The sequence below is a fragment of the Vitis riparia genome, chromosome 6, assembly GCF_004353265.1.
Source record: "Vitis riparia cultivar Riparia Gloire de Montpellier isolate 1030 chromosome 6, EGFV_Vit.rip_1.0, whole genome shotgun sequence".
Classification (NCBI taxonomy): Eukaryota; Viridiplantae; Streptophyta; class Magnoliopsida; order Vitales; family Vitaceae; genus Vitis; species Vitis riparia.
Window position 1 is genome coordinate 1,512,317 of NC_048436.1, and position 15,133 is coordinate 1,527,449.

Consider the following 15,133-nt stretch of genomic DNA (forward strand, 5'->3'; position numbering starts at 1 on the left):
AAATGGGTGATATAAATTTAAAATAAAAGATAAATCGAAAAATAATAATTATAAAAACATGGGTAAATGTTTAAAACAATAGGCCCTTTTTGAAAAAATTGCCATTTGGCAATTTTTTGCTTGCGTTCCTCCCCACATGTGTGTGCTACCATGCTCGATATTTTCACTAAAAAATCATCCGCCAATCAAATATCGGTGAAATATATTTCGTTGATTTTCCCAAATTTTGGGCCATTTTTTGTCCTATTGATGGCCAATTTTGTTTTGGCCACCTCCGATATATCCGATATTTCTCTGAAATGTTGGTGAAATTCCCTGATTTTTTAAACCATGCTCTATATTAACAATCTATATGATAATAATTTTGAAAAAGGCTAAAACCATTTTTTAATGTTTGAAATGTTTTCTTACAAAAATTAGATATTGAAAAAAAATTTAAGATCGTTTTTTTTGGGGGGTTATACATTATTGAAAATAGTTCATAATAAAATAATGAAGTAGTAAAAATTCAACAAATTAAAAATTCAACAAATTAAAAGTACTTAAAGTAAAATCACTTTCAAATAAGCTTTAAGCTATATTTGGTTTCCAAAAAATTTAAGGGCAAATATAAGGAAAAGAAAATAGAGAGGAAAAAAAATAAAGAAAAATACAAAATAAATTATTTTTATATGATATTTCAAACTGATTTAACTTATGTTAACTTTTCATTATAAAAATTAAATAATTTAAAAATAAATAAGTTTGTAACTAATTTTAATTATATTTATGATATTTTCCTTACTACAATCAAACATGAGAAAATAATTTTTCTTAACATTTTTTTTCCCTTAACATTTTCCCAGAACCAAATATAACCTTAAGTGACACTAAAAGCAAATCGAATTTAGATACAATTATGTTTGTTTTACAAAAAGAAATCATGGGTTGTTTATTTTGGTTCATATATTAAACCCTTCTAGGTATTCTTCATGTCCTCAATTATTCCTTGAATAAATTTTATTTAAAATATAAATTTATTAGAAAAAACTAAAATAAAAAATAAAAAAATAATGAAGTTCTAATATTTTTATAAATTAAAATTAATTTGATAAGATAAATAATATATTATATATTAAGACCGATAAATCCTTGCTTAGGGATATGTTTTTCTTTAAATATACTTATGTCAATTACATTTATAAAATAACTTTATCATGTGTATTTTTACTTATTTTATCATCTTTTGGGATTTTTCCAAATATTTCCATGAATAATTTTCACCTCATCGAAATTTTTGTCAAAATATTCACCAATATTTCTTTGATATTTTCAATATATCCGTAAAATCCAAAAACCGATATATTTGTATTTACTGATATTTCAAACAATGCTTTTGAGTAGCTAAGAACTCAATCTTATTCCGTAGAACTCACATTTAAATCTTTTAGTAGAAGTTGTAATTTTACCACAATCAATGATGATAAATTGTTTGTCATAATTTAGATATTAAGAGGCTTTGTGGCTTATTTCGGGATTATACCAAGAAACTGTTAGAGGAAATTTGAAAACCTACAGATAAGAAAAAGTTTTAACCATGGTTTTAAAAATCGGACTAAACCGGCCGGTCGGATTGTCGGTCGGCCACCATTCCGATCCTATCCACATCTTTGAGCCTACTAGCCTTTGAACCGTCGGAACCGGTGGTCGGACTTGTGAACCGGTTGACTCGCTCGATTTTGGATGAATTGAACGGTTCAAAAGATTTTTTTTTTCATTCCCTTAAAAACGACATCGTTTTAACGCATTTTGCATCGAAACGAAGTCGTTTTGACCCTTACACCCATCCCCTCCCTAAATGTTCGTTGCTTTACGCCACTGTCACTCTCTTCCGACTCCAATCCTGTGACGTCGCCGACCCGATGATGATTTTGCCTCCATCCCTATGATGTCGCCACCATTCGACGATGATGCCATTATCACTCCCTTTAGGCTCTAGTCCTGCAATGTCGCCGGCCCGACAACGATGCCGCTGCTATCCCGACATGCTACTGCCATCCGACGATGATGCCACTGTCACCCCCTTTCGACTCTAGTCCTGCGATGTCGCCGACCTGACGATGATGCAGCTGCCATCCCGACATGCTACCACCATATGACGATGACGTCATCCCAACGGTGGCCATAACTCGTAACACAGAAGGTTGTCATAAACAATAATTTAATAAATAAATTGTAACATTCAAACTTTCCATAAGCAATAATTTACTTTTTTTGAAACTTTCAAAGTTTTAATGTAGAAATGTCAAAGTTTATGACTAAATTTTTTGCTATAATTTCATGAATTTTAAATTTGGTCATTAAATATGTTAAAAAAAATCTTGATCTTTCCATTAAAATTTCAATTATATACATATAAGTATGTTATTGATTGAGAAAAGTTATTTTTTTAGTATCATATTAATACAAAGAAATAATATTTAAATATAAGAACACAATATTATGAGTCTTTCATTCAAATTTTTATATTTTTTTATATTTTATATTTTTATTTACTTTATTAGTTTATTTCCATTATTATTTATTTTAATTTTACAATTGTAATTTTTTAAATTTTATGTTTTTTAAAATTTATAATTTAAATTTAAATTAATCAAAACATTATGATTTAAAAAAAATATGAAAACATTGTGTCACTCATAATTTACTATTTTTATTTTTCAAAATTATTTTTAATTTTAATAATATAAAAATATATATTCCATTATTATTTATTTTAATTTTACAATTGTAATTTTTTAAATTTTATGATTTTTAAAATTTATAATTTAAATTTAAATTAATCAAAACATTATGATTTTAAAAAAATATATATGAAAACATTGTGTCACTCATAATTTACTATTTTTATTTTTCAAAATTATTTTTAATTTTAATAATATAAAAATATATATTTATGACATCACCGGTTTGACCGCCGGTTCAACCAGTGAACCGTGAACTAGTAATTTTTTCGGTTTAATGACCGGTTCGATTCTGAAAACATTGGTTCTAACTAATATTTTGAAATCTAGATGAGACCGATAGACCCAACGGTCGAACCGATGGCCTCTTCGATTTGGCTAATTGGATTATTCAAAGGTTGGATTAGTGCCAAACCACCTGAACCAGCGATCAACCATCCAATTCAATTCTAAAAACATTGGTTTTAACTATTGAAATTAGAGCAATTGAGCACCTACAGCTTAAGAACACCATGTTACAATGTTGTAGAAGCTTGTAGGTATGCTTTTTTTATATAAGAAAGTTCTAGGTACTTGTATCTTTATTTGGATCTTCATGCTCGCTTTTTTGTCAATCTAGATTCATGACCTTGCAAGAAAGAAATATGCAACTTCCCCTCCCCCCCAAATGATGTAAAGTGGATCTTTCCTTACATTAAAACTAACATTTTGAGTTTAGTGTTTTGGTTTATATTATATATACTAATATTTTATTTATCTTCAATTGCTTATTGTTGTTGAGAACATCGCCTTGTTCCCCCTAATATTTATGTTTGAACTTTAAACTATGTTTAGTTCTCAGAAGGTACTAAAAAAGAAAAATTATGAGAGAAAAGGTTTTGTTATATTTGGTTTCACTAGGGAAAATACGAAAAAGTCAAATATAATTAAAACTAAGTTAAAATGTATACATTTTAAACTTATCTAATCTTTACATAGAAAATGAAAAAGAAGTGAAATGAGCTTGAAATAATATATAAATATAAATGAAACAATTTTTGTAGATTTGCAGGCCTCAAATTGATCTATGAATAAACAATTGTGAATCTTTAATTTTATGGTAAATAAATAATTCATAATAACATATAGCTAGGGATCTTAATGCATTAGAAGTTTCACAAAAGTTTATTTCTTAGTGAAAGATAGTGTTTGCTTTTGTTGTTACACTCGAAAAAAATTGAGAAACTGCTATCTCGAAGCAAGGTATTGTTATTGTAATAGAAGCATGTTGTGCTTATAGTAGTGTGCATAATACATATAGATTATGTTTGGTTTTCAAAAATTTTGAGGAAAAATGAGAGGGAAAGAAAATAAAAAGGAAAAATAGAAAGAAAGGAAAAATAAAAAGTGTTAAAAATAGACTCAAAATCAATAAATTATTTTCTTCTTCAAACTTTCACTTATTTTCCTATATTATATAAAAATTAAATAATTTTAAAATGTATAAATTTTTAATTAATTTTAATTATATCTTATTTTCCATAATGAAACTAAATATGAGAAAATAATTTTCTTTAATTTTTTCTTTCCTTAGTAGTTTTTGAAACCAAACATAGTCATATTGTTTGTATAATAAGGAGGTTCTATTGTAAAGATGAAATCAAAATCAAGAGAGAGTTGAAACCATGTGAGAACACACATGAACCCATTGTTATGCAGAAAATTTTGGAAAGAAACATAAGCAGATGATTTTATTTATGTACACCAACTGCTAATAGACATAAGCATTAAAACGCCAGACTTGGCATCTGCAGATGGCCTGAGATCCACATCTACACAGTTCCCACATCGAACTGTTTCTTATTCTCTCTCTCTCTCTCTCTCTCTCTCTCTCTCTCTCTCTCATTCTTACACACCAAGACAAGCTTATGGTGCGCTGACAGTCCTCCTCAGCTTTTTCAACTGTTTTGCTATCTTTTGTGCCTTCGTTGCTTCCTTACCTTCTATAGCTTGCTGCTTGTACATGCAGAAGAATTAAATTCATTCAATCAGAAGTGAAAGTAATATAAATCTATGCAAATGGGTGTTACATAAATGTGAGTACAGATTGATATGATTTTATAAAAGGAATCAAAAGAACAACATGGAATGCATGCTATTGTGCATCTTAATTTGTTAAACTTGATTGAATCATACTTTACCTTTTCTCTCCGCTTACGTTCAGCCTCGGCCTATACCAATGAGAAATGTTTACATAAGTATACACAAGTCAGAAACAATGTCAGTGGAGTAAAAAAATTCTCTTCTTGTATATTTTCTGAAAGACATGCATCCTCTCTTACCACAATTTTCTTGAGCTTTGTATTTTCTTCTTTAAGCTGATTCAGTTCTAGTTCCAGCTCCACAGTATAAGCCTGTAGTAGAACAAATCAAATAGGTTATTGTTTAAGCTTCATGGTTGATAGAACAAAAGCAAACACATTCTCACATAGAATATCAACCTAATTGGTTACAAGGATGATACCTGCTTCCTGGCTCGTGATCGGGCTGCGGACTCTCTATTTTTTATCATCCTACGCTGTCGACGCTCCACCGCCATCTCAAGTGTACCATCTGTTGTCCTCTTTCTGCCTCTCTGCCCACCTGGCTGTGGTGCACTTTCTCCTTTTTCTTCTTCCTTAGTATTGGATGACTCTCCTGGAAACTTATTACCTTGTGCAAGATAGGCTGCAAGATCATTGCTTGACAAGTTGTTACCAGAATTCTGTGAAGCGGAGAATTCCAAACCCATCATATTTCCGATGCCAAAGGTTGTCTCCAAGTTTGTATTATTATTTGGAAAGCTCCCGGAACGTTGAGTAGGTGTTAGCATATGTCGCTTGGAAGAGCCTGATGCTTCTTCAACAAACACGTCTTGAACAACCCCTGCTTTGACTAAAAAGTCTTCCAAAGTCATCTCCCCAAAGGTTTGTTCACCTTGAACTGAATCGTTACTGCCATCGTTGTTGGAATTTTGCTGCTGTTTGTTTTTGTTGATTTCAGACCACACCTCATCTATAGTTTTCTTGCAAAGTGGAGGAGGGATGGAGAAAGATGCTTGTCGGGGGAGATCAGTCTGGTCAGCCATGTGTTTATCATTATTCAGTTCGTCTTGGCTGGATACCGAAAAGAGTATGTTTTCATCTCCATTCCATATGCTGTTGATGAGTTCATCCATGTTCATGGACCCAAAAGACTTTCCACTCCTGACTTGGTACTCATCAAGAGTAAGTGAGAAGACCGAATTCTGTCGAATTGGTGCAGGAAACAAAGAGTCTTCTTGATGCAATTGTGGTGGTGATTTTGGTTTAACCTTTCCAGAATCAGACTCAGAAACCACCATTTTTGTATGCAAAAAGAGATGTTATTTTCCTGTAGCAAGAGATCACAGATGTTAATTCTAGGCCTAAATGTGTTCCTGGTGGATATAGAGAGACTCAGTTTGTTGATGAAACACTGATTTGACCTATGCTAAACACAAAATATTATTCACTCAAAATGAAATTCAAGAAGATGAACACTTGAAGGTAGCATGGAGAAATTAATGATACAAAGGATCCAGGACATCAATCCTTTTTGGAAAGAACAAAAAAAAAAAAAAAATTCAATGAGAATAGAAACTTACATCTATGAAAGGAATGCAAACATTTGTTTTCCCTACACATATAACAAACATAAGGAAAATTGTGACACAAAGCTTTCTTAGACCTTAAGCATGATACTTTCTTTTTAAAGTTAAAACATCCACCAAGATATCTAATAAAAATCATCAAGAAAATTAAGACAAACTCTTCTTAGATCCTAAGTACATGCACTTTTTTTAGCTAAAAGACCCACCAATTTATTGACTTCCTTTAAACAATGATTATATATAATATTAATAAACATTCTGAAAAAGAAAAAAAATAACTTAATTTATTGAATCAATAAGAATAAACAAGGGAATTGTTGATATAATTATGATAATTTGGACCCTTCAATCTCAACTTTGCTATTGCCATTTTTAACCACATATAAGGGATAATCACTAGTAGGTTTGCATTCTATAACATTGAAAGGGCGAAATTCCCAAAAAACTTAGTAGTTATAGATCTTATAATACATTAATATCATGAATGACCCATGGAAAGCATGTGTTAAAGGATTATAGAGAATATGAAAATTCAAGTTTAAAATTAAACATAGAAAGTAGTAGACTATCCATAAAACCATTCAATCTATGATTATCAAGACCAATATCAAAGTAAAATTTAGAAGAATCGTACTTCTCCCTTAATCTTGACAATCCACGAAAGTGTTACTTATATTCTCAATAACCAAACAAATATTCATCTAGCTTATTGTACTATATCATCAAAAGGAACAAACAGTATGCAATGTGATGCATTTTCATTCATGACTAATGCAAATATTAGGTTTCCTACAACAAAATCTCGGTAAAACTACATTATTTAAACCACAAACCCTTACCTTCTTTTTTGGTCTTCTTTCAAAACTTACCGCTCCAGAGAGAAGAAGAAGAAGAAGAAGAGCTTCGTTGATGTTCGATTGATACTTTCAATAATTCTATAAACTATATATAGAAATCAAAGTATCCAAAAATAGAAAAAGTATTCTAACAAAATCCGAGCGGATTCGATTTTTCACTTTTTCTAAATCATGAAGATTCGATAGCAGTAATTGCGCATATCTAGTTCGCTATTTCAAATACTTTGTATGTATAAAAATAGTCTAACCAAATTCACAATTATTTAAAGTTGAAATCTCCATGAATTCAATCCATGATAAAAGATGGCTCTTCTGCCTTATCAGTTTTAGGTCTATAGTTGCAAAAGGTGTTTGCTTAGGTCTCGCAAGTGACCGGGAAATTTGAAGCCTTGGCTTTTCACATTTTGAGGACTTAAGCAAGGGTCTTCAAAGAGGTGACGCCTATATTGTCTTGACCAATAAAATAAGTCAATGGAGGTGAGCCCCCATTTTTTTTTATAATATTAAAATGACAGTGAAAATAATGTTTTGATTGTTTGAATATTACTATTGCTAGATGATAACATATATTTTTGCCTCCTTGTTTCCCTTAGGTTATTGCCTTGTTTCTCACTTTCACCTAAGACAAAATAGGGCAATACTACTTGACATGTATTTTCCTTTAATAATATATTTTTGGGTCCAATATTGCATTTTGTCGATGGTAAACTCATTCCAACTTTTAATACATTGTAGCAGATAGAAATCTTTTTAGTGTCTTTTCTCTATCATTCCTCAAGACCTAATCTAAGGGTGTGACAATCATTTCACTCTTCAAGCCTGAAGGTTCAAAGTGTAAATTGAGTCAACCCTTGTAGTGGGTCTTAGGGCATGATAGAGTGGTATTAGAGCCTATCCTCTACCCTGGTGTGGGGTTTGTTTGACCCTATGAAAGGTGTTTGTTTGTTTAGCCTCATAATCTTATAGGACACTACGAGGATGTTGTGTTTACATGAGGGGTGTTTGTAATATCCCACGTCGAATAGAGGAGAAAATTCCTAATACTATATAAGTATGAGTCCTTCTTAACCCTATAGATGCGTTTTAAAACTATGAGGGTCCCTTTGGGTTTAGAGCGGATACACGATTTGGAGTAGGTCCTTACAAATGGTATCATAAATGATCTTCGATCCTAGTGTGAGGGTTTGTTTAGCCCTGTGATGGGCATTTGTTTGTTTGGCCTCGTAATCCCATGGGACACAATAAGAAAGTTGTGTTTGTAATATCCCATATCAGATAAGGGAGAAACTTCCTAGTACTATATAAGTATGAGTCACTTTTAACTCCATAGACGTGTTTTAAAATTATGAGGGCTCATTTGGGTCCAGAATGAATAATATTTACACGGTTGGGAGCGGGTTGTTATAGGCTAAGGTAGACTCTTACCAACTAATAAATCTAAACATTAAATTTCTTTTATAAGTGTTTTTTTGCCTTAATTATTATATGAAGTGATTGTATTCATAAAAAAAAAGAAAAAAAAAAAGGTAATAGGTTATGTAGTTAATTAGAAGTGTTGGAGAGCTTCAAAGGAACAAACCAATTTCAATATTCTAGAGGGCATAAAAAAATGTGTTTGTTTGCTTGGACTTTGGGAAATAACCAAAAGTAAAAACAATTGAAAGAGAAAAACTAAATGAAAGGAAGAATACTTATATTAGAGTTTAATGAACCATAAAACTGAAGATAAGAACCAATGATTAAGAGAACTTCAATTTAGATCAAACATCATGAATGTACAAAAAGAAAAAAAGAAAAAAAAAAGAAATATGAACAAGTGCTTTCTAATTGATTTGCTATTTTATTTAATGATAAAAATAGTTAACGTTAAAAGGGTGATTACCAAGCACCATATTGAGTGACCTTTCAGCATCATGAGTTGTTAAATCAAGAGAGACAAACCAAGATAGATAAAGATGAGCTAATGAAAGCTATTAGGGTAGTAGAAACTGTGATGCCTTGTTATGAAAATAAAAAATAACAAAAAGAAAAAAAATCACTTACAAAAAGAAAATACAAGGTTTAACATGGTTGAACTAATCATACATACATTCATATATTAGAACAAATCAATTTTTATGCATGATACACTATATAGTGTTGAAGGGAAATACTATTCATCCCATAATGTTGTTTATTTTAAATGAAGTTGTAAAGGTATTATTTGTTAGTCTATAATAGTATGAAACAAGGAAATACATTTTTGTATATTATAGTTGTGTATTATTATTGCTCAAAAGGAAAAATATTCTTACAATTTCTTCTATAATTTTGACACTCCCTCTTAAGTTGAGACAAAATATTAATAGTTCTCGTTCTTTTCACAAATAGAGCTAAGGGTTTTTAAAATAAATAAATAAATAAATTTATAGGGTTTAGCAAAAATGTAAGCTATTTGGTGCTTTGTAATAGAAATGTAGTAACAATTTCTTCTCATTCCATTTTAAGTGAATATAATGAAAATCTACTTTGATTTATTTTTCTTTTCATGAAAAAAAGGATGTATTTTTCTTTTCATTAAATTTTTTTTCTATCTAACGATATGGATGATGACTTGAATGTTAACACAATAAAGAGGAGTTAGATTTGACATCGGTATTCCAATTTCTAGTAAAAAGATTATCAACTAAGTCAACTCACATATTGAATTTTCCTTTGTTTGATACTTTGTATTTGTATTAGAAATGAGTTGCAACTCTCTTGCTTCTCCATATTATGAGATTAACTCTAATGAGAATATAATAATTAGTTGTTGATTCTTTATCATAGGGAAATTTCACCTAATTAGAGTATATCCATTACTATGAACATATATGAAGAATAAATAAAGAAGACCACAACAACGAGCTCCCTTAAGATATTTCAAAAATTGTGCGATTGCATTTAATTGACAAACACCCAGGATGATCACAAATATGTGAACAACATTGATTACATAAGATATATCTAGTTGATAGTGGTTATAAATTAGCTTTCACACTTGTCTTCTATATAATTTAGAATTATCCATTAACTCTCCATCATTAAGTAACTTTTGATTAGTTTCCAGGCACACAACAAGTTTAATAACAAGATAACTTGTATATTTTAGAATACCAAAAGTATACTTTCAGAATACCAAAAGTATACTTTCTTTAAGACACAAATATCTCTATTTGACCTTAAAACTTTAAATCCTATAAAATAATAAAGTTTGCCAAGATCTTTGGTATGAAAGCTAATCATCAAGATTAAAATGCCATGGTATGCCCTTTTGAAAAAAAAAAGAAAAAAAAAACTAAATAATAAATTTAACTTATGATCATGTCATGAGCTATCAATGTTTTGCCATATTTTTCAAATCATGCATATGAAGATTGTTTGAGTCTAAATGTTGACTTCTTAAGTCACTATGAATGAAGGACTTTTCTATATCAAATTAACAAAGGGGCTAATTTAGATTTGCTGCACAAATATAATAATTTGTATATAATTTACTTTGGCCATATAATGAAAATTCTCACTACATTTAAGGCTTCTTTAGCCACTAAACAAGCTTTCACTTTATCAATTGTACTATAAAAATTGTGTTCTATGGTTAAGACCCAATGACAAACAACAATCCTAGCAATACTAGGCCTATGAACAAGATCCAAGGTATGATTCCATTGCAAACATATATGTCATTTTCTATTACTTTTCTTTAGCCATGATAAGTAATTATTTGTAAGAATTATAATAAAAAAGAAGAAAATAGAGAAAGCTTTGAAAGAGAAGTAAAAGTGATCATTAAAGAAAAAAAATAGAAATAGGATAGATAGTAAAATGTATGTAACTTTATAAATATCAATATAGAGACAAAAAAAAAAAAAAAAAAAGATCTAGAAACACAAAGGGAGTTAGTGAACGTGATAGAGAACATGATATTACTTCGTGACGAGAATGTTGTTTTATTTGTGAACACGAAACTTATAAGAAAAAGAATGTTGAGCATTAAAGCAAGATGAACTTGCTCTTGAAGAAAATACTTCAAAAATTCATACCTCAGAATAATAAGGTATACCCTAAAGAAAAAAATAACATCAACATAAACAAAGTGATTTTGCAAAGTGGGATCTTAACATTAGTATTTTTTTTAAGGTTTAGAAATAATAGGAAATGTGCACTTATAAACTCTAGGGTCAAGTTTGTTAGAATTTGGGCTTTGATTATTTACAAAACAAACACTCATAAAAACTTTTAGAGGGAGAGAGAAAGGTTCTTGTTCCTAAAATAACATTTGATAAGGGGACTTTCCAAGAAGAACTCCAAAGAATTCTATTAAGCCAAAAATCCATTGTGAGAACACCATCTCTCAAAAATAACTTTGACACATTCATTTAAAACATTAAGACATGTAAGACCATTTTTCTTTTAGTAATTCCATTTTATTGAGATGTATCAACAAATGAGATTTGATAAATATACCTCTTAACTCAAGGAAGTACTAAAATATAGAATGTTTGTACTCAAAGACATTGTTAGTTTGAAGAATGTTGATTTAGCATTGAATCAATAAGTATTTTAGAAGAAAATGAGTTAAAAGTATCAAATACTTGAATTCAATCATTGAGAATATACAACCAAGTCAAAAAAGAGAAATCATGTATAAAGAAAACAAAATAATGATAGACAAATAATCTAATTTCCTAGATGAACCCTAGATATTAGAGTGGACTACTTGAAAAGGATGCAAATAAGTCTTATTGAGAAAAAGTTTAAAAGTAACCCTATTCTTGCCATAGCCTATGCTTTAGTGCTTTAAATGAATGTACCAAAGTTTTTTTAGAGAGATGTTGTTCTTACAATGGTGTCTCTACTTAATAGAATCCTTTTTAGAGTTCTTCATAGAAAGTCCCCCCTATCAAATTTTATTTTATGACTAAGAACCTTTCTCTCTCTCTCTCTCTCTCTCTCTCTCTATATATATATATATATATATATATATATATATATATATATATATACTTTTAAAGGTTTTTATGAGTTTTTGTTTTATAAATAATCTAAGCCTAAGTTGTGACAGACTTAACCCTAGAGAATGGACTAGCTTGAAATGAAGCTAACAAGGCTCATTTAGGAAAAGTTTAAAAGTAGCTTATGATGTTTACTGAGCTTTCAGGTTTCATAGTGGAAGAGAGGAATAAAAGGTAAAATAAGATCTAACATATGGGGACATATAAAGGAAGGATGACTAAGATGGAAATGGGGAGTTGAGAGCTAAAGACTTGCAAATTGGCTAAAAGTAGTAGAGTCCACAACTTTTAAATCCTTGGTTAATCACCCTTTTGCCCATAGATCATGAAAGATTTAATATGAAGAGTTGAGAGCTAAAGACTTGCAAATTGGCTAAAAGTAGTAGAGTCCACAACTTTTAAATCCTTGATTAATCACCCTTTTGCCCATAGATCATGAAAGATTTAATATGAAGAATGAAATATGACTGAAAACTTCAAGTGAGAGACAAGTTTGTTAACAAACAATAAGTTAAAAGAGCAATTAGAGATACATAACAAATGAAAGTGAAAATTAGTCATGCTAACTATTCCAATCCTTTAGTTGGTGATTTAGAACTATTAACAATGTAAGAAATGATGGAGATAAAGAATGAAAAAGGTTGAAAATTGTTGGGATAGATCCCTTAAAAAGCATGATATGTTGTTATAAAAAGAAATTCCATTAATATATTTATATATTATGATTTTAGTTTCCACTATTCTATTTTTGTTTTCATTAAAATTTATTTGAACATTCATGTTTGCATCACTAACTAGCATTGCACATGATTTCGGTGCATTAAAAGTTACATAGAAGATCCAAGTCATGAGTTCCTTGCAAGTTGATGAGTTGTTCACAACTAATTGATGGACTTAGATAGTCCATAAGGTTATAGTGTACTACCTCCTAGATATAAGTGTTGGGATAGAGCCTTGAAAAACATGACATAATATAATGTTTTAGATTTATTAATAAACTTATTTATTTATGTTTTTGTTTCCCTTTAATACCGTATTTGCAATAATTGGTTATCTGAGTATACATGCCCATTTCATTTGCATTGTACATAACTTGGGCACATTAAGAATTGCATAGAGGACACAAGTCATGATTCCTTGTAAGATGATTTGATGTTCACAGTCGATTTATGGATTTGGGTAGTCTAGTAGAGATTGTAGTGCATTACCTCATAATTGGAGGGATGACTTGTTTTGGTTGTCGAGATAAGTTTCCTATGGTTAGTACACTAGTGTCTATGGTTACACATTGGACATGACTTATGGTGAATCATGGCGTAAGACTATTAATTGTCGTGATTCACCAAGCTATTATAATGTGTGAACTCTCAACCTTGAGAGGATATTGAGTCTGTCCTAAAGTTATCAAGAGACGTTGAGTTATGGGTGAGACTCCAAAACAGTCATATATCCCTATGGATCAGGTCACTATTGATGAAGGTTATGGTAACAAATATTTTCAATAGAAACACCATGATATTTCATGAGATTGAGATAGTGTGTCCATTTAGGTGATCTAAAAGACGTATGATCTAAACGACTATGACAATAACATTTCATTTAATGAAAATTTGACATATGCTCCTTGGGGCTAGAGTATGCCAATTAATAACATAATTAGTGGATTTGTAATTTAAGGATTAGAGAGGTAATCATAATAGGTGATAACACCTATCTTGTTAGATTATAGACACCACTTCATGGGAAGTCTACATGTAGTAGATAGTAAGTTACCAACACAAATACTTGCCTCATTGTAATTACATAAAATATTGGAGTGCAATTTATTCTCTTTAATGAAATGTGGAATCAACTTTAGAATTGGATTTTGAGGAAAACGGTATTTTTACATGGGTCTTAGTGGTCCCCACTCGAACATCTAATTCATGATGACACATGTATTGAGGGATTTAGGTTTTAGATTCATAAGTGTGCATAAGGGCGTTTTGGTAAGTGTAAGGTTATACTAGATCTTATGAATTGCCTTTCTGGACCGATCTAATTAATTAACTAGAGCTTAATACAGCTAATTAATTAATTAGAGTTTAATAGAACTAATTAATTAATTAGGAACTAGGTGGGTTGGATTAAGTGAGCTAAGCCTAATTTGGGTTCAAGTTAATTAAGCTTATAGGGAGCCCTATAAATATCCTCTTAAGGGTTAGGGTTCCAAATTTTTGTCTGTCTTCTTTCAGAGAGAAATCTTAGCCATCCTTTAGAGAGAAAAGTCCACATTTTTCTTATGTTAGGAACCATGTAAAGTGTGATCAGGTGGAAGAACACTGTGTAGATGAGCTTCTCAAAGTCTTCTATGGTTATGGATTCTTCAACAACATTTTTTACAATTTGGAATTGATCTGAGAACATCCAAATCTAGGTATGCTTTCAGTTCTCCCTAGATTAAATATCTAATTGGTTTAATAAATCCATGTTGTTGCTGATATTATGATTTAGATAGCCTTAGGTCAGATGCATGCACCCTACTAGATCTAAGGCTAGGGAACAGAGCAATCTGATATTCCTAGTAAGAAGGATGACTTGTCTTAGTCCTCACTATGGATTTTCCATGGTGACTATACTATTGTATGTGGTTACATATTGAATAGGACTTATGGTGAATCATGACATCAACTATTAGGTAGTCATAATTTCACCAAGCTACTATACTGCATGCACTCTCAACCTTAAGAGACTATTAATATAATTTTGAGGTTTTCAATATTTTTTATCTACAAATGAGACCTTAATGTTTTCATATGTTCCCTCGAATTAGATCACTCTTGATTAAAATAGGTTGCAATAAGTATTCTCAATAAATACACTATAATATTT

The 15,133-nt window shown here is 30.4% G+C and overlaps 1 protein-coding gene across 1 annotated transcript; it reads right to left on the bottom strand.

Annotated features, from left to right (window-relative positions):
• Window positions 1–4,628: 4,628 nt before the first annotated feature.
• Window positions 4,629–6,084, bottom strand: LOC117916281 (ABSCISIC ACID-INSENSITIVE 5-like protein 1). Its single transcript, XM_034832236.1, has 4 exons — window positions 5,227–6,084; window positions 5,045–5,116; window positions 4,904–4,933; window positions 4,629–4,715 (listed from the first exon to the last, which is right to left on the bottom strand). Exons 1-4 carry the CDS (start codon window positions 6,082–6,084, stop codon window positions 4,629–4,631), a joined length of 1,047 nt encoding a protein of 348 aa, XP_034688127.1.
• Window positions 6,085–15,133: the final 9,049 nt, after the last annotated feature.